A 24,525-nucleotide genomic window follows, 5' to 3' on the forward strand; every position below is an offset into this window, starting at 1 on the left:
AAATTTCCACTCATCTGTGTGAGGGGCTAGGGAGGAAGAGAAGGACACCACACAGTATAGATCGCACGGACACTATATAACTAATAATCTGTTTTCTTTAAAATAAAGCTCTTGTGTTAAACTGAGATTCCTGTTCCTATGATGCCCAAAGGAGTGCTGGACACTGATGCCATCAGATGTGCCAGGGTCGAAAAGACCAGGAGGCTGATAAGTTCTGGGGGCAGAACATGATCAACACCAGGAATGTCAACTGTGATGGGTTGTTCTGATAGGCTATTAACCTGCTACTGACTTTGCCTAACCCAATATGAAAGGCCAGCTCAAGATATGATGACAAAATGATTTCTGCTATGCCCACCATTCTCTCAGATCAATAGCGAGGGATCTAAAAAATAAAAGCACTTATCGCTCTTATTCAGCTTACTCAATATTATAGTCTTAATTCAATTCCTGTCTATTCTTCCTGACTTTTGGCAGTGACAAGCAGCAGAAACCAGGCCTGTTCCAATAACCTTTACAGAAGATTTCCCTAAATTTCCAATGTTGGCCCTCCCTGGTGGTGCAGCAGGTTAAAGCACCGCACTAAGAAGCTTAAGCCACTTCCCCATGAGTTCGATCCCCACCTGTCCTGGAGGTGACCACATGGAGTAGCAAACCTCTCCTGGCCCGCCCACTGCTCCCCTCAGCAGTGTGCTTCATTGATCTGCCTGTTCTGCTCCCCACTCTGTCTCTGGTGAATCCTCTCACCCTCCGCATCTCTGGCCTGTACCCCAGTTCTGTATGAATAAATAAATAAATCTTTTAAAAAAAATTTCCAATGTTGATGCAAACACTAAATGAGTTGTTGGTCCACCATTGAGCAAGTTCTTAAAAACTGAAAAAATTGGGAAATATTATGCTTCCCATCTCTACTAAAAATAATTCCTACAGTTGACTCTTAAGAAATAGTAACATTATGCTCTAATAATCTGCCTAATTTTTGAAAAAGGATAGAGTCAATACTTATAATTTGCAAGTAGGTGTCATTTGAATATACACTTTTTTAAGTGTAAAAAATCACAAGTTATAAACAGCCAATGGTTTAAGATGCTTTCAGAATACATGATTACTTTAATTCTACAATGATTTCTTCAAGTTTTTCCTGAAGGGCGCCACAAAATTCACCCACCTTCTCTTCCTTTTTATAAAACTGAAACGTTGGGATGCAAATGATGTCACGATCTTTCACCAGCTCCTCGCATTCATCGGCATTCACTTCCAGGAACACCACATCCTCATACTTTACAGACAGGGAGTGGTAGAGAGGCTTGATGGTCTTGCAAGGTCCACACCATGTGGCCGAAAAATCCACTATTACCAGCCTCTCTCCCGCCTCCTTGAGTGCCGTCTCGAAATCCTCCTTGCTCAGGATCTCCTTCACCATATCCATGCCCAGGAGATCCACTGATTCTTCCATCAAATGTAGAGAGCCACCTTCAATAGACTTGGCGGTTTCTTCTGACAGCTGGAAGGTTTCACTCTGTTTGGGCAGGGTGATTACTTCTGAGGATTTGGGAGTATGGCCCTGTTTGGGTGAGATGAGTGTTTGTAAAGGAAGATGTTGCTTCAGGAAGATGGATTTCCCTGAAAGCTTGGGGATGTTACCCTGCTTGAACAAAATGACTTTTGCTAGGGGGTAAAGGTACCAGCCTGCTGAGGTTGATGGCTTTGGCTGGGGAACTGGAGGTATCAGCCTGCTTGGCTGTGCGGTTCTTACTGAGGAGCTGGAGAGGTCAGGACTCTGCTGTTGGAATGAGTCCCCAGGCTGAGGGGCTTCTGACTCTTCTGCAGGTGTGCGTTGTACGTTGCTGGTCTGGGTGTGGGCTGGGTCCAAGACCAAGAGAGTCATGTGATTGGATGTAACCGGTAATATTGGCCTTTCTGAATGAAAGAGTAAATAAGTGAAATAAAAATGCAAAAAAAAAAAAGGGGGGGTCTCTCCCTGTTGGCAAAACGGGTTAAAGCACCGCATTATGAAGCTCTCCCAAACCACTACAGCATGAGCTCCATCCCCTGCCAGGGAGCTGACCCACAAGGTTCAGCAGCCCTCTCCTGACCCACAGCTGCTTCCCTCCCACTGCTCCCCTCAGCAGTGTACTTCGTAGATCTGCCTGTTCTGCTCCCCACTCTGTCTCTGGTGAAACCTCTCACTGCCCTTGACCTCTTGCCTGTACCCCAGTCCTGTAAGCATAAATAAATAATTTTTTAATGCAAAAAAAAGCATAAAATTCTAATCATATCCTCCAAGAAAGACTAGTGTCATTCCTAGTGCTCACAATTGTAATCTTCTGAATGATACAGTAATTTGAAGAATTTCATTCAAACAGAAAGCCAAGCAGCATGTAATCACATGTATACTTTCTGTAGACATTTTTTGTAACTACAACTTTTCCTGCTTAATTTAATACTGCTTCCTACTCCTGGGAACATAGGTCCCTAAGGCAACTTTCCTCCCCCCCCCCACTCCGCCACCCCCCCTTACAACTAGTGTCACCTTCATTTGTTTCTTCTTGTTTATTGGGCCTCAATTCCTGTTCTCCTGGGCCTCTACTTTCCATTTCTGGTTCCATTTCCTATGTCCACTCCTGTTTCATAGCTGCCTCATAACGAAAGTGACTATTTCCAATCTAACATCATAAGCTGAGTCAAGTGATACTCAGGTAGTACTTAAAACTGGTTTTCCCTCTCTGCACTCATAACAGTAGTATGTAAGAGTTTCATGACAGCCCTGGTTATGGTTCCTACACTGTGTGCAAGGCTGTATGCCCTGTGCTGGATCTTCATTATTTCCTATAACACAACAAACCACTGAGGTAAGCATCATTATGATGCCCACATTACAAATGAAAAAACTGAGACTTAGAGAAGTTATGTAACTCAAAGTAAAAAAAATTAATTTGGGGCTGTTTCTAAGCCCACACTCTGAATACCACATTGTGCTATCCTCTGCCGGTGCCTTATCCAAGATGGATAACTTGAAACCAACTATCCTATAATCCCCCTCTAGGATTTTTCAATTCAGTTTTCTCTTTATGATTCACCAGGCTAATCATCTACTAACTGTGCCCTCCTATGTTACCCACCCATCCCCCACCTCCACTTCCCCCCACCCCACCCCCTGCCTGACTGTCAGATGTCTTTTTGGAACTATTTGGAAGAGGGTCGATCGATCATGATAAGAGGAATCACCTAACAGAGAAAGAAGTGAAAGCATCACCTTCTGTGTCAGTAGACAGGGAAAAAATGGGTCTATACATCCGGGGTAAAACCCTAGCATATAGAACAGTTCCGATAAAAACTAAAAGTAGAAAGAATATTTACATTCTAGACCATCTAAAAGGCCAAAAGCACCCATGTTTGGATACTTAGCCTTCACATTTGTGAGACACTTTATTTCCTTTTTCCCTCAATTTTACTGAAAAATACATACATCAGGGCTCCCTGATGGCCTAGGGGTTAAGTCTCAGTGCTATTACCAATGCAGCCCACTGTACCATCATGAATTAAATCCCGCAGTTATGGCTACAAAGCTAACCCACATGATGCAGCAGACCTCTCCTGTCTCACAGGCTGCTCCCCTCAGTAGTGTATTTCAGCCAGTCTGCCTGCTCTGCTCCCCACTCTGTCTCTGCTGAATCCTCTCACCTCCCCCAACCCCTCTACCCCCCACACATACCTCTGGCCCCCACCCCAGCTCTTTGACATAAAAATAAAATCTTAAAAATAAAAGGAAGAAAAATACATACATCACTATAAATTTAAGCCATAGGACTCAATGGTTTGCTCTCTATATATTAAGTGATTATTACATATATTATGAAATTGTGTCTCAGTGGTAGCTTCAGCTAACACCATCTCATATAGATACAATAAAAAGAAAAGAAAGAAGAAAAGAATTTTCCTTGTGATAAGAATTGTTAACTCTTAACAATTTTCTTATGTACACACCATTCAACAACCTTACCCTTATGTTGTGCAGTGCAGCCTGGGGTAGCAGGTCTTCCATAATATCCTTTCCTTCAAACATGTTTCATTATAGTATTAATGAGAAAAAAAGGACTCCCATTGGGGCCATTGTCTGTGCAGTTTGCATGTTCTCCCCATGTCTCTGTGGGTTTTCTAGGTATTCTGGATTTTCCCCACATCCCAAAGATGTTCTGTCAGGGTTGGGGGTTCTGTCTTGACCTTAAGTTGCTGGGATAGGATCTAATCACCTGTGACCCTGAGTTGGAATAAGTGGGTTAGGAGAAGAATGAATGAGTTGTTGAATGAATGAATGAATGCAAATGATTGGGTCTTTATTTAGAAGTTTGGTGATACTTCTGTGACCAAAAATATACCATAGGAACTTAATTCACTGATATCAACCCGCATGTGGTCAGATTGGTTTTTGTCACGGCTGTTGTATGCTGTCCACTGAACTTTAAGAATGTTCATCTACCACAAAAGAACTGAATGAGCTATATGAAAAGTTATTTATGGCCCTCCTTGGTGGCGCAACGGGTTAGGACACAGCACAGCAAGCTAGTGACAGCTGCTTCAGCGCAAGTTCTATCCTCGCCTTGGAGGAGATCCACATGGAACAGCAGATCTTTCCTGACCTACCCGCTGCTCCCCTCAGCAGTGTATTTCATCCATCAGCCTGCTTTGCTCCCCACTCTGACTCTGGTGAAGCCTCTCACCAACCCTGCACCTCTGGCCTATACCCCGATCTGTAAACATAAATAAATAAATCTTCAAAAAAAAAAAAAGTTATCTATATGGCATATCTCCCTCTTATTTTTTTTTTCATTGAGATGACTGTTGTCCTGAGTATTTTTTGCTAAAATGATTATAAAACAAATCTGTGATTATACAGCATCACACGGGGCTGGATTCAGTGTCTCTTGGATTTTATTTGGTTTGTCATATCTTACTTTCCGTGAGAACATCCCCCAAATCTGAAAGGAGTTATCATGAACTCAGACTAAATAAAGCTATAGATCTGGTTAAATATCCATTAAGAGATCATTTTTTACCTAGTTTCTCAGTGTCATGAAAGTGAACCATGGGAAACTTTCTAAATCATTTAAAGTATTTTTGAAAATCAAGGTGAATTGGTTAATTGCGTACTATTCCTTTGATCTCTCTGGATTTTTCAAATTTTCAAGCATAGGCATTTATAAGGGAACATTGTTTTTTCTAACGTCAAGTACATGCTCTTCTTTTCTTCCTCCAGTGACTCATCATGGAGAGGATTTGTCACAATCAGTATCTTATCTAAGGTGCAGATCTTACGCCTTTGTACCTGGCCTTCTAAGTTCTTACCACATTCATTCCTCATCCTACACAATGGTATCTATGTTTTGCTCAAAAGAAAGTGGATTATTGGTTTTACTCAATTCCTTTGTAATATTTAACCCCCAGCATTTTTGTGGTTGGAAATTCTTCCAGTGTAGTGCTCACGGCTCTCCTGTGTAAATATTCATTGGAAAAATTCTATTCTGAGTTGGTTTGATAAGATCCAAATTAATTGTGAGTTTGTTGTTATTTTAATAGCAATAGGATTCTAAAAATATTTTTAAAATATACATGATTCCAGGTCATAATTCCTAGTGTAGAAACATTGCTTCTGGCTTTTGAATGTTTCAATGCCCACTTTCTGAAGTAAGCCAGACACGACACAAGAGTTAGAAGACAGGTCAGGTTGATCCAATTTTAATAATTTGACGTCTTCCACACAACTTTCCAAAGTGGTTGGACTAGTTTTCATTTCCACCAGCAATGTAAAAGGGTTCACTTTTCTCCACAGCTTCATCATGGTCCCTGCCTCCAGAACAAATATCATCCAGTCCAAAAAAGCAAAATATCAGGCTCACTGAACAATCCTCAGCACATTAATTTTAGCTTTGATGTCCATTGGACTTAGTGGGATGTCCCAAGATCCTCAGCTTGGCATTCAGATGATGCCTAACAAATGACTAGATAAAGGCATATATGGATTGCAGCACACATAACAGAAAGGGGGGGGGGGAATTATGCTGAAACACTTGAAAAAAATTTGGTTTTTTGGCTCACACCTTACTGTCCCCACCATGGGTTCTAAATAAAGATGGAGAAGGAGGTAAAAGAAACTATTCCCAATAAGACTTTTCCAACCCATCCATAACAAGTACAAAATCAGAAAACTAAGTAACAATGTAAAAAATTTTATATTTATTTTTTACATCATTGTTCATTTTTGTATAATGTTTAATACCTCCCCTCAGGTATATCCCCATAAAATTCCCATCACCAAATCACTTATGAACTGTCACCATAGTCACTAGTGCTCAGCCCTCCCTTTTTTGACCCTTTTCTCTCCCCCTCCCCTGTGGTATGTCACAGTTCTATAATTTTACTGCTAATTTGGTCTTTTTTTTTGTCTTTTTCTGATTTCTTGTTCAGTTACCCTACATTCCTTCTATAATATTTTTCTTTTTCTTTTTCCTTCTGATTTATTTCATTGAGCATAAGCCCTTCCTGCTCCAACCATTTTCCTGCAAAGAGCATCAGTTTATCTTTTCAGATTGCTGAGTACCTCTACATGATCCACAGATCAGTTTTGGGGCATTTAGGTTGTTTCCATATCTTAGCTATTGTACATAGCTTTTTGCCAACTTTCAGTGTGCTATTTGGGTTCCAGGTTGGCAGAATTGATAGGACCCGATAACCAACTTCTCTCTTTCTCTCTTTCCCTGAGTTATTAATTTCCCTTTCTCTTGTAAATAAACCTGTTATTAACCTTTTTGTGTGTGTCTGCAGTTGAATCTTAAGTGCATGGGTAAGGACCCACAGTCAGGTTGGTCCAATTTTAATAATTTGAGGTCTTCCACACAACTTTCCAAAATGGTTGGACTAGTTTTCACTTCCACCAGCAACGTAAAAGGGTTCATTTTTCTCCATAGCTTCATCAGCATTTGTTGTTGTCAAGTATTATAATGTGGGCTATTCTTGCTGGTATGAGGTGGTATCTTATTGTGGTTTTGATTTGCATTTCCCTGATTATAAATGATGCTGAACATTTTTTCATGTGCCTGTTGAACATCTGCCTGTCCTTTTAATCTCTCCTGCCCACTTTTTGAATAGATTGTTTTTTGTTTTTTCAGTCATGTAAGCTCTTTGTAGAGCTTTGATATAAGCCCCTTATTCTCCCAATTTATATGGTGTCTCATTGTTTTGGTTATTGTATCTTTTGCTGCAGAGAAGCTTTCTAGTTTGATGTAGTTCCAGCTTTTTAACTTTTCTTTCACTTTCTTTGCTTTGGGGTGAGTCTTCAAAGATATTTGAGATGCATGTAATGTTTTACCTATGTTTTCATCTTTTATTTTATGGCTTCAACTTTAAATTCAGTTATTTTATCTATTTTGAATTTGTGTATAGTGTGAGGTAGTAATCTAGTCTCATTCTTTTGCATGTAGCAGTCCAATTTTCCTAGCAACATTTATTGAAGAGACTGTCCTGTTCCAGTGCTTATTTTTTGCTCCTTTGTCATAGATTAGTGGTTCCTATATGGGTGACTTTTTGTCTGAGTTTTCAATTTTAGTCCACTTTTCTTTGTATCTGTTTTTATTCCAGTACCATGCAGTTTTAATTATTATGATTTTGCAGTAAACTTTGAAGTCTGGGTGTGTAATACTTCCATTTCTTCCTTTTTTTTTTTTTTTAGTCAGGACAGCTTTGGCTATTCAAGGTTTTCTGTGGGTCCATATGAATTGAAGTTCATCAATATTTGTTCTTTTTCTTTAGAGAATATCACTGATATTTTTATTGGAATTTCACTTAATCTATAAATTATTCTGGTAAGTTGGCCATTTCGATAATGACATTCTATGAGTAGGGAATGTCTTTCCATTTCTTTGTATTTTATTCTATATCTTTTATCAATGAAAACCAAATTTTTAAATGAAGAAAAATAGAGAACTGTCAGGCATTAACACTCAGTCCTAAAACCAATGCTTTGTTAGCCACACAATTCTGAAATGGAATCACATGGCACACATCAGAAATTCTAGGAAAAATTTCACCATAAGATTGAAGAACCATGTTTCTTTTCTTTCCTGACCCTCAGATGTGATACTGAGTTAATTTATTAGTCTTCTACTATACTGAACACAGCCATCTCCATAGAATAGTTTATAGTTGTTTGTTGATTTTCATTTTAACTTTATACAAATTTTTTTCCTGATCACTTACACTCCTGCTATGAGTGAAACCATCCAGTATTTTTATTTTCCTTCTGGCTTATTTCACTAATAACATGGGTCCATCCATGTTGCTGCAAAATGAAATTAGTTTATCTTTTTGATTGCAGAGTAATATTCCATAGCATATATGTCAAAGTGACAATTTCATGCTGCATGTATCATGTTTAATGTATAGTAAAAAAAAAAGTTCAAAATCTAAAAATATTATTTAACTATCATTTAAGGCTATCCTGTTGCTACAAACTCAGTGGTGATTAGATGGGTCCAGGTGAGATGACTATTTCATAACAGTGTGGAGTTGGAATGTATTTAATTTGTAATAAAGTATCACAGAACACTTTGAAGAAATTACCTAACCAGATATATACTTTAGCAAATTCACTGTTAATATATTAATGAGTTGGTTAGAGGGTCAAAGACAGAATTCAAACAAATCGTTAAGCAATTATTGTGATCGTTGAAAAAGAACATATTGAAAATTTAAACTAGAACAGAGGAAGGAGGATTAAAATATTCAAGAAATTCCTGAAATGAAATTTATGTCATTTGGTAAATGCTTGGGAGGAACAGAAAATTTGATCTTGGGCCACTGTATGCAAAGCAAGAAGTGCAAGGCAATAAGGCAGAATCAGATCAGCACACCCTGGAGGTACACACCCAACAGGCAGCTGTGGGCAAAGATCTAATCTCTTGGAAGCAGTCAGGTAAGACTGTTGGAGCAGCAAGGGGTGGCTGAGCCTGCAAGCCGGGTACCTCAGGTGGCAGGTCCAGACTGAGCAAAACTATGCTGCTTTTCCAATCAGAATGGGGGCCAGGCTCTACCCCACAACACCCTGACAGCACAGCCAATGCCTAGGGGACCTTGATTAAGCAGTGCTAGGGGCTGAACTCCACCCCTGATGGCCTGGGCCTGAGGGCTGCTGGGAAGGGGGCAGAGCTACATGTCCATGTGTGACCATATAAAAGGGAGTGATGCACTTGGCTACTGCAGACAACAGCTGCTCTTTCTTCCAGGCAGTGGGATTTATCCCTCCTTCCCCAGGGTTGGGGGAGCCCACAATCTCAGCAGCAGAAATCTAAGAGAAGCCAGCAAAGGGAAGTGAAAATACACAATGAAGTCCTCAGGGAAGCAGGGAGAGAGAGAGGAGCAGTAAGTGCTGAGGCACATAGGTAAGTCACAGGTGTTTTTGATTGTAGAATGAGTAAGTGGGGCCAGTTCAGGTGGGGTGTGAATAGAACATCATATGAATTCCCTTTTTAAAAAAAAAAGATTTGTTTTTTTTTATTTATGCATACAAGAACCGGGGTATAGGCCAGAAATGCAGGGGGCTAAGAGGATTCACCAGAGACAGAGTGGGGAGTACAATAGGCAGATCTACTGAAATACACCGCTGAGGGGAACAGCGGGAGGGTCAGGAGAGGTCTGCCACGCCATGTGAGTCACCCACGGGATGGGGAATCAAACTTGTGCTGCAGTGGCTATGGAGAGCTTCATAGTGTTGCACAACCAGGGAGGGCCCTGTTGCACAACCAGGGAGGGCCCTGGATTCCCTTTTAAGAATTTTATTAGTGTAAAGGAAAGAGAGTAGCATGATGGGGAAAAGGAGCTAGATGGCAGTTGATCTGAACTAGACAAATTTATACATATACATAAGTCAACACAAGGGGAAAATAGTGCAGGGGGGATTTTAAGATGGAAGCAAAAAAAAAAAAAAATGTCTGGGCTCTGCTTTAGAAATGAATTTGGATCCTTTTCCAAAAGAGTGGGAAAAGAGAGACGAGGTACAAAGCCAGAGAAAATGTTAAGTGGAGGGAAGCAGAGAAATCTGGCCATTCTCCGGTCATCTAAGCCCAACTGCAGATACCAGTTTTAACATGGAGTTCTCAGAGCTCAGTCAGGCTCCCTGGGGTTAAAATTGCCAGACCTGGATGCAGATAAAAACAGTGCAGAACGTCAGTCACTGCTGGGAGGTGTCAACATCCAGGTCATGGATACAGGAAAAGATAAATCCAGCACTGGAGTGGTATGTCAAGGAAGGTCACAGCAGCAGTTTGGGATCAGATGAAACCTACACATCCGTAATGGCGTGATTCTGCCTGAGCTAGTTAACCCTTAGCTTCCCAGTCAATAGTTCCTCAGAGATGCAAGCGTGTAGCAGGGACCTTCGCATGCATGGTACTGCACTGTATAAGTGCTGTATAAAATTAAGAAAGTCACCTACACCTCCAGGCTCTTCCTAGACAAATGAGAACAGTTGTGCATTGTCATAAAGGGGTCTGTGAAAATGGAAACAGTTAATATAATGTAAAAATGTCTGGTACATAGTAACACTTTATATTCATGTTAGCTATTATTGTTTATGAGCATTTGCTGGATGCAGGGTGATAAGAAGTGCTTTCTGGACTAAAAATGAATCTGCTATATAACCGAACAATTCCACTCCTTAGATATCTACCCAAAGGACACAGAAACACTATCTCAAAAGGAAACCTGTCCCCTCTGTCTATTATAGCACTTTTTACTATTGCCAAAATATGAAATAACATAAATATCCAAGAACTCATGGGTGGATCAAGAAGATGTGGTATATAAACACAACGGAATACTACTCAGTAATCAAAAAAGATAAACTCATGCCAGTTGCAGAACATGGATGGAGCTGGAAGAGATTATGCTAAGTAAAATAAGCCAGAAGAAGAAAGATAAATATTGGATGGTTTCACTTGATTATAGAATATTGAGAACCCAAATAAAGGGTCAAACAAAGACAAAGTGGACTCTTGAAATCTAACTGTAGATATGAGGCATCCAGGATGGGAGAAGGAGGGGGAGGATGAGGAGAAAATGGGGACAGGGATCAGGGATCAGGGTGGTGGAAGAGAGCACAATGGTGGTGGGAGAACTAGGGTCACCACACCTGAAAGGAGAAATCCTACACTGTGAAAAAAATTAACAAGGATGTACTTTGTTAAAATGATGTATTAAAAAAAAAAAGAAGGAACTACTTTATGTGCAGTGGGACCTTGAGCAGTCCACTCAGAAGGGGAGTGTTGATGTCTCATATACAGTGCCCCAGGCTGCCTGGAGACTGTCTTTGGGCCCCCAATATGTGACACCTTAGGGGCAGATGTTTGCAGAATTCAGAATTTTGTTTGGATTTCATAAAAAATAATACAGTGTATCTAGTACAGAACATTCAGCAGAGTACTGGTAGGATCATGGAAGCAAACAGTATTTCTGCAATTAAATACATAGTCAACCCTGGTTGGAAAATAACGACTATAAGTATTATCACTTCAAGTCTGGTTTTATTGCCAAATGAGTCTTTATCTAACTCAGAGAATTCGTATCAGACTTAAGAAATTTGGGGAGGCTTCTAGAATTGTGTGTCAGGGGACAAATGTGTCTTGTGTGTGAGGAAACTGAGTTTTAGAGAGATTACCCTGCCGAGGGTTCTACTGTCAGCAAATTATAGAGTTGCGAGTCAGATGCCAGTAGTTTGACACCAGGACCTAGATTTCTCTGGCATAATCTCTATACTACTTTGCTTCCCAAGAAAAGGGGACACTCCCTGGTGGCACAAGGGGTTACAACACAGCACTATGAAGCTGTCTGCAGCTGCTGCAGCACAAGTTCAACCCCCCCCCACACACACACACCCCCACACCCCCGTCAGGGAGCTGACCCACATGGCACAGCAGACCTCTCCTGTCTCATGGGCTTGTCCCTCAGCGGTGTATTTCAGTCAGTCAGCCTGTTTTGTTCCCCACTCTGTCTCTGGTGAAGCTTCTCACCTCCCCCCAGACCTCCCCACCCACACCTCTGGCCTGTACCCCAGTTTTTGTATGCACAAATAAGTACATTTAAAAAAAAGAAAAGGGACAGAAACAAAAGAAAGAATCTGGCAGCTAGGAAAACAGGAAAAAAGAACTCTTTCCAAATCCAGGGCAAAGGGCAAAGTCTATGGCATAATCATAATCAGAAGGTTCTCTGTGGTGAGTGACTTGCACAACACACTCACTTAACCTTGACATCAACCTTGTGGTGCAGGCAGCATCCCCCTTTACGGGTGGAGACTGAGATTCAGAGAAGTCAAATAACTGTTTAGGATTTTATCTTGAGCAAGGGGTGGGGCTGCTTGCCAAACCCATGTTCCTACACCATGTCAGAGTACCTCTGCCAGTCTAGCTGGCCTTTTTGCCCTTGAAGGAACAACTTATGCCCACCAGTTTTGATTCTCTTGTCTTTTCCCCTGTGTTTTATCCCATGTAAACTTGGTAATAAATACCACACGGTGATGGGGTCTGAGGGCTCTTTTAGCACCAGCTCATAGTAGCCTCAACAAATACTTGTTTGGGGGCTGGATGGACAAATGAGTTCACAAAGACAAATGTGATAAGGCGCTTATCTAGGATCCCCATTTTTTGCTCCCATCTCTTCTTTCTTCTTTTTATTTCTCTTTTCTTTTTTTAAATAAATAATAGTTTATTTTTACAGCATTTTGTGCTTTTTCCCATCTCAGTTGTAATCCCCATGGGCTTACCACCACCAGATCACCCGTGTGCCATCACCATAGTTCCGTGCACTTCCCCTCCCCCCACCCCCCCACTCCACCCCTGGTATTTAGCTGTTCATTACTATTGCTATTTTCTTGCCTGGTCCGTTATACTCCTGCTATGAGTAAAACCATCCAGTATTTTTCCTTTTCTTTCTGGCTTATTTCACTAAGCATGATCTTTCCCAGCTCCATCCATGTTGCTGCAAAAGACATGTGTTTATTTTTATTGGTTGCTGAGTAATATTCCATTGTGTACATGTACCACATCTTTTTAATCCAGTCATCTACTTTTGTCTGCCCCCATCTTTTCAATCAATACTGCCCCCATGTTGCTGGATGAATAAAAGACTAGATCACAATGTCCCTTCCTCCCTATTTGCCCGAGACTATCCAAATTACCTCTGTTATTCTAATTTGATGTTAATAGTAACCCCTTTCACTCTCAAAAGCACACCAATTTGGGTAATAAAGTCTGCATATAAGGATTTTAGAACTCAAAAGGGCAAGCCCTGACACAGCTGGGAAAAAGGCCTGACCTATCTGTCCCCTCTCCTATAACTGCTTGGCTGTGGGAGCAGAAAGCCGGAGAAGGCAGGGCAGTTATACGCAGATATAGAGTGGGAAAGGGTGGTTCAGTTACAGCTTCCCACCACCACTCCACAAATTGGGCCAAACACTGAACCCCAACCCCATCATTATCAGACCCCAGCATTAAAGTAGGGAGCCTGGCAGGGTCAATTGAGCCAGCCCCCTACCCAGTCCTAGGCTACTGCCCCACTAATCTCCAAGGACCCAGAGGAGCTTAAGTTCTCATCCAAAATCCCCCCAGGAACCTTAAGTGGGAGGAACAGACATGAGAGAGCAAGAAGCTCACAACAGGGAGACAGAGGCCACTGTGTGGGCCTAGGGACTAGATAATCAGCAAGGATCATGGCATGAGGTTTCAGGAAGCCATTCTTCCTACCTCTTAGCCCCTGGGAAAACAAGGGGGGTTAACTCCCAGTAACAAATTTAAACTTAAAAGACAGATTCTACTGAGTTGGCTTGGTAAAAGTGGGTGTAACTAAATTAAACTTCCCACATTAGAGTGGGAGCTCAAGTTAGAGATTAAATTATTACAGTAAAAGAAAGGAGTATATTTTTTTTACCTCTGTGTGTGTGGCCAGTAACAGGTTTCTAATACTATGCCTTCTAATGATTACAGTATTCTGTTTTATAAGTGACTGCAATTTATTTAATCATTTTCTATCATAGGACATTTGGATTTTCCCAACCTTTTATTATTAAGTTACAGGAGCAAACCCCTTAGCAAGTGCAAATCTCTAGTCGCACCTATGAAGGCAGACTCCCAGGGGGCTCCAGTGACCCCCCCCTGCCTCCTATATTTATGTCCTCAGAGTCTGCTCCCACCGCCAATAGCTCTGACTTATGTAGCTAGCAGGAGGTCGTAAAATTGGCTGCGTGTGAATTCCAAGACCGACATAAAAGTGCAGGGCTTCTCCCTGGATCTCTCTTGGCTTACTCATTGAGCTGCCATGGCAAGGGGTCACCTGACCAGCCCCTGGCGAGGTCTGCCTGGAGAGGAGCATGGCCGCCTGCCAACAGCCATGTGAGGGCATCAGTCAAGGCTTCAGCTGGTACAGCCCCAGCCAGTGTCTCAACTTGGCAGACACCTTAACACACAGCCACCCAGCTAAGCAGCTCCCAGATTCCTGCCCACTAAAACAGTGTTTATTAAGTTTTTGGCTATTGTTTCTACATTTTATTAATTTTTAAAGATTTATTTATTACTGCACAAATAAAGAGCTGGGATATAGGTCAGAGATGCAGGAGGTGAGGGGATTCACCAGAGACAGAGTGGGAAGCAGGACAGGCAGATCTACTGATATAGACTGCTGAGGGGAGCAGTGGGTGAGACAGGAGGGGGTCTACTGTGCCATGTCTGTCAGCTCCCTGGCTGGGGATCGAGCTTGTGCTGCAGTGGCTGTGGACAGCTTGGTAATGCTGTATCTTAACCCCTGGTACCACCCGTTTTTACATTTTTTAAAAAGATTTATTTATTTGTGCATACAGAACTGGGGTACAGGCCAGAGGTGCAGGGGTGGTAAGAGGAGACAGAGTGGGGAGCAGAACAGGCAGGCTGAGAAGTACACTGCTGAGGGGAGCAGTGGGCGGGTCAGGAGAGGTCTGCCGTGTCATGAGGTCACGTCTGGGGCAGTTCTTACATTTCTAAAAGTACAGGTTCATTAGGAAAAGGAGAAAGAAAAAGAGAGGCACCTGCATAGACACAGATGGGCAAAAGAGATGCTTGTTTTGTTCTCCTTTTTAATTAATTTATTGTTTACATCATCATTTACATTTGGATAGTATTTGTTCTCTCCCCTCAGACATAGTCCCCATAGTTCTCCTCCCACCATAGCACCCATGATCCACCGCCACAGTCCCTTGTGCTCCTCCCTTCCCTGTTTTGACCTGGCTCCCTCCTCCTTCACTGCTGTATGCCTCAAATTTATGGCAGTTATAAAGTTATGTCTTTTTTGTCCCTGCAACATTTTTGGTTTCTCTATAGTCCACATATAAACACAACCATCTAGTATTTATCTTTTTTATTTCTGACTTATTTCACTTAGCCTAGTTCCAATCAGCTCCACCCATGTTTATTGTTTCAAGCCACTGAATTTTGGGTGAATGTGTTAGCAGTAATAGATAACACGTGTATAGGTTAAATACAGGTATATGCATATAGCATAATGTGCACATATAATACAAAGACACAGACATAGACCTACACACACCAGCACATAAACTAATTCTTAGTAACAGAAAATATGATAGGGTCTTCGGATGTGGTCCTCACAAATGTCTTTAGATAGATCAATACATTGTTAAGCCTCTTACTAGAAAGTCTGTCCCAGTTTATACTCTGACCAGCCTGTCTGTGTACGTCTGTTTCTTCTACATTTGTCAGCAGTCAGTGGGATCTGTTTGTGGAGGGAAGACAGCTCACAGGTGTCCAAGAAGCCAGTTCAATTACAGGCTGCTGCAATGTGTCCTTAAACATTCGGAAAGATATTACTTGAGATGATGTTGATGCAATGAGGATGGCATCTCCGCCCGTTGTAGAAAGCAAGCCTGGCTCTTGGTTCAATCCTTTCCTGACAGGAAGTATTTAAGGACTATTTAGAGCAGCCACAAGTAATGCTCAAGTAGTCAAGCTGAACAGAGCCTGGGACTCCGCGTCCTTGTTGTCTAGAGCTCTTAAATCAGCCAGAGTTATTTTGTAAAAACGTGCTAAGTGCCTTAGTGCCGAAGCCCTCAGGCCCCTGGGTCTATGTGACAAACCCCCCATGGTTTATTTTAAAGCAGGATGGTGGGATGTGGTGCACAGCGGCAAGGATCTCTGTGTCAAATGTTATGGACAAAGTCCGGTGGCATGAAATTTGCTGCCTAAATGCAATCACAGGATTCTTTCTAAAAACCTTTCCTAAAGTTGCCATAAATAGATGATCACGTCTTAGGAAATATAAAGGGGCGTTTTCTTACAAAATCAGAGCACTGAGTCTCTTGGGTGATGGTAGGTGGTTTACTTGTTTGATTCCATATTGAAAACAGCTTTCCATCACATGACTTGGATAGTGATTCAAACACTAAGCATCTAAGGTAATGCTTTTCTGCCTCTTCACACCCTGCTTCCTCACCTTCATCTGTGGATCAAATGAGTTCTGCCTCGAAAGAAAGTTCCACCCATGTGCACAAGAAAGGGTGTGTGTTGGTGGGCAGGAAGGGGCAGCCAATGATGATGGAGAAGGGATGGAAAAAAGAAAACCTCATGCAAGTACACTGAGTTGTACTGCTTTGAGTACATTAAGTTGACAATTATTCACATGAAATCTTTTAACATATTTAAGCAGTCTAATTCTTCATTTCTTCTTGTTTTCATAACTTATCTCTTTGACAATAATTCATACAGCAAAACAGACTAATAAAACATACCTTCAAGTTATGCAATGTCATCATTCTGGTCTACCTGGCTTCATATTTTATGTCATGAAAGAAAAAAAATTTACGGCCACTAAGTGCCTTGTTCTCCCTCATCCTGTTTACTGTCATTCTTCCCAGAAATAATCACTTTCTTCAAGTTGATGTTTTTCCTTCATTTTTTTTTCTTACTTTCTCACAATACACACACATTCATAAACAACTAACATTACTGGTTCTTTATAAGTTTGTAGATTTCTTTTTTACCTTGTTTTCTTTATTTGGAGCCACAGCTCTGTATGTAGCTCAAGCTGCACGCTGCACCCCCACATCAGGGGTTCGGTTCATGCAGATCACTCCTTGAGTGACTTCCTGGGGGGTGTACAGTGTGGTAGTCCCACAACCCACACACGCTGATGCATGAGAGAACTGGCATTTGTTTTAATTATCCTGTAGTTTTCGTCATGTGTTTCTGCCACATTTTATTTGTGAATTTCTTTTTTCTTTCTAATTTATGAATTTCTTTAAGGGAAGACTACCTTTGCTATTGCAAACAGTACTGGTGAACTTCCCGATGTGTGTCTTCACTGGTACAAGATACATGTGTATCTGAGAAGGCGTCACTCTTGTTCTGAGGCAACTAAGTAAAATTGTTAAAAAATTATTCTATTGAACATTATAATAAGAAAAAGACAGACTTGGTAAAACTTAAAATATTTATTAGTATGAATCAGTGTGTGTTAACCAACAATAAGAGATACACGGGGTGTTGCCAGGCGCAATGCTGTAGCACAGAAGGCAGATGGAAAGGTCCTAACAGTCTGCAGGGGTGTCTTCTATTGCACAAACTGGGGCCAGCCCAGACAGAGCCCTTTATAAAAATACGAGAAAAGGAGCAATTTATACAACAGAGCACTGACACTGGCCCTGGTTTCAACAATGATGGTTAAGAGAGTAAAAAGCTGTTTAACAGGTCAGAGCCCTTAATTTATAAGCTAGTTCATCATTCAACTCTCTACGGGCACTGCAGAAAAATGAGAAGTGGAGCTCCCTAGACCCCACTGATTTTAGCCATCACAGACCATATTCCTAGGTCTTAGAGGAAGTCTTTCAATCATCCAAACCTTGCTCAGAAAACCATTTAGATCTCTCCTTGGTACAGCTTTCTTGTTAGCTAAAGGTTAGATTCTGTCTTTTAACCTCCTGTAGTCTGAAAGTAACATCATATTGAGCACCCGAATGTACCATTTTCAGTTATAAAATGGCAAGTCAATTATGTACCTAGATAGACTGTTTGCATGACTCTGCTCCCATCACAAGGATTGCCTTGGGAAATCATCCCTGGGAGGATTCATGCCTACATTCCATTAACACGTAGCCTTTAGCCAAACTCAGCGAGTAAAATGGATTATATGTTGGCATAACAAATACAAAACCCTATTTACAGATGTACACATACAGACCCATAGGAAAGAAAAGAAAATGGCAGGAAAGGAGCACGTTTTAGAAGACTGTGAAGGATGCTACATCCCATGGAACTACTTGACATTTTGGAACGATAGTTATTTCCAAGTTTTACATGATATTAGGTGGTTATCGTTTAATTATTAGAATAGTCAGAAAGTAAACTCAAGGCAAAATAAAGGCAAACAAGAAAGCATCATTGTGGACAAGACTCAGGCATTTTTCTTTAGAAGTTTCCAAGTTTTCGCAAATGTGTATGTAACCAAGTATCATTTACTCTCTCTTCACCGATTGTGCCCTGTAGTGATTTTATATTTAGTTATCTGGCTGGCTTCCAAAGATAAGGTCATACAGAGAAATAAGCGTGTTTCATACGCTCATATGCTTGTGAAATAAAAGCACAGGCTCACTCGTGGGTAGCTCATGGCATATGGCTACCACTAAAGAGGCCAGAGTCAACTACTAAAGACCCAGCCCAACATTCAAAACTCTGCTGGGATGAGTATTGTCTTAGCCAGACAACCTAAGCAGCTGTCTCCAATAAACTCAGATTCTCAGGAACAGCTGGATAAGTAAATGTTCTAAAATAAGCCCGCCTGTCACTTGGGAAGAGGTCATTTCAATTTTCAACCCCAATTTTTAATCTTTGGAAAGATGTATGGCAATTGCTTGGCCTGCAAGCAGAGTTACATTAGCTAGTAATGTTGACAATATGGAGCAAAGTCTAAAAATCCCTGCCAAGGCTGAGCCAAGATATCCAAATGCCAGTTGCTAATGGTTTTTGAGGAACCTATCTGGGGGAGTTAAGAGGCACTCTTGAACCAAAAATATTTCACATTCTAAGACTGTCAAACTACTCTTGCCAGCTGGGTGAAGCGGTAAGAACATCAAGTTGACAGCACATTCTTGAAATAAAAATCAGAATCTGTGATTCCCACATAACCATTTTTCTTGCCCACTGTCCACATAAAAAAGTGTAAACACGGCAAGGGTCTTTCAGTAACAGTGGCTTTTTGTCCATGATGGACTCTGTCTCTACCTGCCTGGAGCGTGGTAGATGCCGCCAATACAGGACTCCAAAGCGCAGTTCATTCTGCTGTTACTGAAAGTTCCAGGCTTTTAATCAGCTCACAGTCTCTTTCCTGGCTTTTCTATTATAGCTTTTCAACAAATGTTTGTTGGCCCTTGCATGTTCCTGGCAAAGAAGGACCTCCTGGCCTTGTTACCACACTGCATGGTTAATTGCTTATGGGGCTGTTCTTTCACAGCTTCCTGGACCTCCGGAATGTTCTTTAAGAATCACCTATAGGAGCCTAATAGGAAACGAACTGCTTCTTGATCCCAGGTTTTCATGGATGTATTAATGAACATTTTTGCTAGTAGTATTTAGGTTTTGGATTTTACTCTTCCTTTTCTCACTGCCTTTTCTTACTTTGGGTTCAGGCATCTTTAATTAACTGAGCAGCCAAGGAAGCGGAAAAGGAAGATTTTTATCAAGGCCTATTCTCAGGTAACTGGCACTTCAGAATTGGACCTTTGCCCAAATACCCACACCTCCTGGAGCTTGGCACCTCCTTAAGCTTGGCACCTCCTTAAATGTGTTCTCTGATTTTGTAATTTCTAGAGTGTAGGATCTTAAGATGTTGTGGCTTTCTGTGGCTGGTTTTCCTGCAACCTGCTATTCATTGCATTGTTAAAAGTTTGCCTTACAATGTGGGCTGTCGCAGTTAATTTTTCCCCCTAGAAATAACACTATGACATATTGTTTTAGTAAAATACTCTGTGCATTAAACTTTTCTAAGAGAATAGGAATTTATTGCCAGGCAGTCTCTGGAATCCTCTTTATATTCTAAATCTGCCACTGTTCACACAGTAACTGATTAAATGACCTGCACGCCAGGTCTTCCAACCCTAAAATTATATACAATGGTCAGATGGGGTTTGTTTGTATATGACCAATACTACTTTGTAAAATGTTCAAGTCAAAGTCAGAGATATAGACAATGCTCTCTAACATATCTTTCTCCACTTTTATGATATCACAATCCAATTACCCTCCACAGAAAGGCAAAATAAATTAACCTTTTTGGTTAGGCTCAGGTGAAGGCTGGTTAAGTAAGCTAAGGCACTGAAGAAGTGACTGCAATTCCACGTTAGCATCTCACACACAAGCCAGGAAGACTTTTGTACAGTGGGAGAATATCTTAAAGTTTAACAAAACACTCAATTTAATATTTACCAAATATCCGGTCTCTCCTGTGTGCATCTAACACACTAATAGCCACTTTGCAGCAGTGTGGTGGTCATTTCCAGAGTTTTCTAAAATCTTTTTCTGGGAACAACTCCTGCCCCCATTCCTGGTTTTTCGGGGTGAAAAGCTAGCGTGTTCACTTCTCTCGACGTAAGGTGCAGGCCCCCGAGCACGGGAGGCCCCGGCTTCGAGCACAGCGGGCCGGCCCAGGGTCAGCAGCACCGCCGAGTGGCTTGCGAGGTTTGCTTCCCAAGTTTGATTGCTCCGTTGTTTCCATTTTCATGAGGGTCCAACGGTGGGATCTGGCGACCTGGAACAAAAAAGAGGCTAAGACTGAGCTCTTTTGTCCCAGTTGATGTGACATATGGGGATAATCTATTTCAGCACTTCCACGTAATGCCTGGGTGGTGTAGGAAGTAGGACAGGAACAGCATTTCCGGTCTCTGTCCCCCCTTATCGCTTCCTTCCTCCTATTCCCTTCTTTTCTTCCTGCCTCTGCTGCATATCAAATTCAAAGTTAAGAAAAAGTTAAAGCTGTTTCCTGACAACACTGATTTCCTTCAATTTGGAACCTCTTGCAAATGAGTAAGGGGAGACCCCTCACCCAGGCTCTGAGTCTACTAGTTTCTCCCCAGTCTCCCTAGAATACATCCCACTGGGAAGAGTATCCCGGCAGGGGCTCTGGGGCCTGACAGTAACAGAGAGTGCTCATCTCTTCTGCAGCTTGAAAGATGCCAGCTCGGTACTGTGAACTTCCTGGTAAGGTATCACTTACTAACTCTCGGTCCCCACTTCTCACCCTGCCAATACACTTAGAGCATAAACTGGGAGCCCTGAGACACTTCATAGGAAACGCTATATCATGCCACCCACAAGTAACCTCACTTTTATTTCATGCATTTTGAAGCATTATTCTAGAGTTTCCGTAAAGAAACACAAAGTAAAAATGAAAAGGCAAAGAAGGGAGGGAGGTAGCAGATAGGGGTGTGGGCTTCACTGAGAGATGATGAAACTGTGAGGGTGGTTACAGATACCCATGACTCCACTAAAATTCACTGAACACATTAAATGGGTGAAATCAGTATGTGAGAGTTTATAAAAATTCGTTTTTATTGATATGTTATTAAGATAACATATCATTACCCAAGTTAAGGTATACAATGTATTGATGTGACACATCAGATATTACAGTAAGATTTACCACTCTGGTGTTAGCTAACACCTCTATCGTGTCACATAATTATTTCATTTTTTGTGGTAGAAACAGTTAAGAGTTAGTCTCTTAGCACTTCTGAAGGGTATAGCATTGTTTCCTATAACCAGACATGTGGTTTTTTTATTTCCACAAAGCTATCTTTAAAGAAGGCAATAGAATCTGTCATGGAAGCAACATATTTAGAATCTCACAGTTTTCAAAGAATTTCACTGCCTTACCCCTGTGAAGTTGATGCAGTGGCTATTATTACCATAGTTTACTATACCCCCAAAGAGCTTAGCTTATGTGTGCTCAAGGTCACACCAAGAGTAAATGGCATAGTGGTTCTTTGATTCCAACTTGCATCTTGATCTTCTGACAAATCCCCAAATCTTTGTCTTCCCACTCTTTCTGCCAACATTTTGTGATACTCTTTGAGGCCCATGAAAAAGGGATGAAAACTAGCTCTACACTGATCATTTTTTTTATCAACTCACTAGTATATCAGTTTACCACAAACCAGTAGTTCTGTATGAAAGGGCAATCTTGCCAATGAAAGTTCTCTATGCAGATGGATGTTACCTAAGGACCATAAAGTAAAGCAAAACACCCTGACAGAGGAGCATTTCCACAGGACAGTGAGTTAATTTCAAAGTTATTAATGTGTTGTGTAGATTTGGTGGCAGGGCCATTCATCAAAGCTCAAGCATAAAGAGTAAGATTAGTGGCAATTATTCATAATTCAAAACGAATGGTTGAGCTCTTCATCTAAGGATGAAACGGAGAGGAAGACTGTAATCATTTGTACCTTCACTGCTTCTGCCAGCAAATCTACACACAGCTTCTGTAGGCCATTGACAAAAAAGCTCAGAACTAATCCAGAAGCAAATGAGAACATATGATTTTACTGTCTTCTGTCAGACACACTGTGCTTTTTGTAATTATTGTTAGTCACAATTAAAGGAAGTAATCAATATGTCTCTTCTACTTCATCAGTTTTAAGCGGTAAAGGCAAAAGTTCCTAGTAACCATTGCCTAGTGCTCTGTTTTATGCAGGTCAGATTTTGTCAATCAAGTGTTACTCCTGGAGAGAAAATGATATGCTTTGGAAGGATGGTATCATTAAATTATATCATTATTTAAGGTATTTAACTTAGTAATATTTACAGTGCCTCCCAAATGTGAAAAGCGCTACAATAGTGACTTCTACTTGTGTGTCTGAAAAACTTTCAGACAAAATTATGATTGGTGCAACCTGTTGCCCTTAACTAAGATAAGTACTGCTTTCTAATTGGTATTTTTGCAATATCAAAATCAGTGTTGTATACTAACATCAGCTTCATGCAATTCTTACATTGTGAACTTTGAAGTCAACAAAATAGCATCCCTCTTTCAGCCCTCTTCTACATGCCTTGTGTCATAAATTTTCATAAGTTTTTCCCTATGAAAATTACCCACCCACCTGTTGGTGGTCCAACGGGGAGCACTATGAAGCTATCTACAGCCACTGAGGCATGAGTTCAATCCCTGGCCAGGGAAGTGACCCACATGGCACAGCAGACCTCTCCTGCTTGTCCCCTGCTCCCCTCAGCAGTGTATTTCAGTTGATCTACCTGTTCTGCCCCCCAGTCTGTCTCTGGTGAATCCTCTCACTGCCCCTGCACCTCTGGCTTATACCCCAGTTCCTGTATCAGGCATAAATAAATAAATCTTAAAAAAAAAATTACCCCTAAGCAAAAAAGTTTATATATGTAAGATATTATTAAAATCTCAAAAGTTAAGTGAAACTCTGGAAGCAAGGGGCATACAGGAAGCAGAAGGGCTGCTACACCCATCCTTGATCTCCCCTTTTCCTCCCTCTTTCCTGCCTCTCCCATCTCTGCAGAGTAAACAATAAGCCAGACTATGGTTGGGATAGGAGTGAGATTAAGTAAAACCAGAGACTCCTTTCTTTTATCTCAAACTGTCAGCATTGTTGTTAAATCAGTTGTTGAACCAGGCCTCTTAGAGGCTCCAGGTTCTGTTTATCTTCAGAATATTCAAACCTTCATTTATTAGAACAAAATATTTCTCTACTATTTTCTCAAATTTCATTTTTCTCATCTGGCAGAAAGAGTTCTGAGATCTGAGAGTCAGAGTTCCAGGGAGTGAAAAGGACAAGTTGTTTAATACCTGCAGGATGTCCTTTCTTCACCTATCAGATGAAAAAGATGAAGTGGCTGGACACTAACAATACAATATAGATGTTTCTAACATGGAAGAAACTAGTAACACCGATAGAGATCTCAGAAGTCTCAGGGCTCCAGCAGAGTTTTCAAGGCCTCCCTGTGGACCCCACCCTGTTCTTCCATAGGGCACTCTAGCTTCTTAGTTGAGAAGAAAAGAAGTGTCTCCCCTGTAAGGGGGTAAAGTGAGGAAGAGAGAGAGGAAAGCATGTCATAACCAAGAAGCAACTGCCTTAAAAAGAGAAGGAAACAGGACCCTCCCTAGTGTCACAAGGGGTTAAAGCACAGCACTATGAGGCTGTCCATAGCCACTGCAGCACAAGTTAGATCCCCAGCCGGGGAGGCCATCCACATGGTGCAACAGACCTCTCCTGTCTGCCTGCTGCTTCCCCCAGCAGTGCTTTTCAGAATATCTACCTGTTCTGCGCTCCCCACTCTGTCTCTAGTGAATCCGCTGACCCCCTGCACCTCTGGCCTGCACCCCAGTTCTTGCATGCATAAATAAATAAATCTTTTTTTTTTTTTTTTGGAAGGAAACAAATACAGACCTCCCTGGTGGCTCAGCAGGTTAAAGCACAACACTGCAAAG

The 24,525-nt window shown here is 41.4% G+C and overlaps 2 protein-coding genes across 2 annotated transcripts in view; both read right to left on the reverse strand.

Annotated features, from left to right (window-relative positions):
• Positions 1-1,105: 1,105 nt before the first annotated feature.
• On the reverse strand, positions 1,106-1,423 carry TXNDC2 (thioredoxin domain containing 2 (spermatozoa)). Its single transcript, XM_004683737.1, has one exon. It carries the CDS (start codon positions 1,421-1,423, stop codon positions 1,106-1,108), a length of 318 nt encoding a protein of 105 aa, XP_004683794.1.
• Positions 1,424-17,503: 16,080 nt separating this feature from the next.
• The window catches only part of RAB31 (RAB31, member RAS oncogene family), a 130,893-nt gene continuing 123,871 nt past the window's right edge, over positions 17,504-24,525 (reverse strand). The window contains exon 7 of the mRNA XM_004683738.2: positions 17,504-20,826. Within this exon, the coding sequence (XP_004683795.1) occupies positions 20,729-20,826 (98 nt within the window). The 3' untranslated portion in view covers positions 17,504-20,728. The remainder of the gene's footprint in view (positions 20,827-24,525) is intronic.

Source organism: Condylura cristata, unplaced genomic scaffold (genome assembly GCF_000260355.1).
Source record: "Condylura cristata isolate star-nosed mole 26May11 unplaced genomic scaffold, ConCri1.0 scaffold00016, whole genome shotgun sequence".
Classification (NCBI taxonomy): Eukaryota; Metazoa; Chordata; class Mammalia; order Eulipotyphla; family Talpidae; genus Condylura; species Condylura cristata.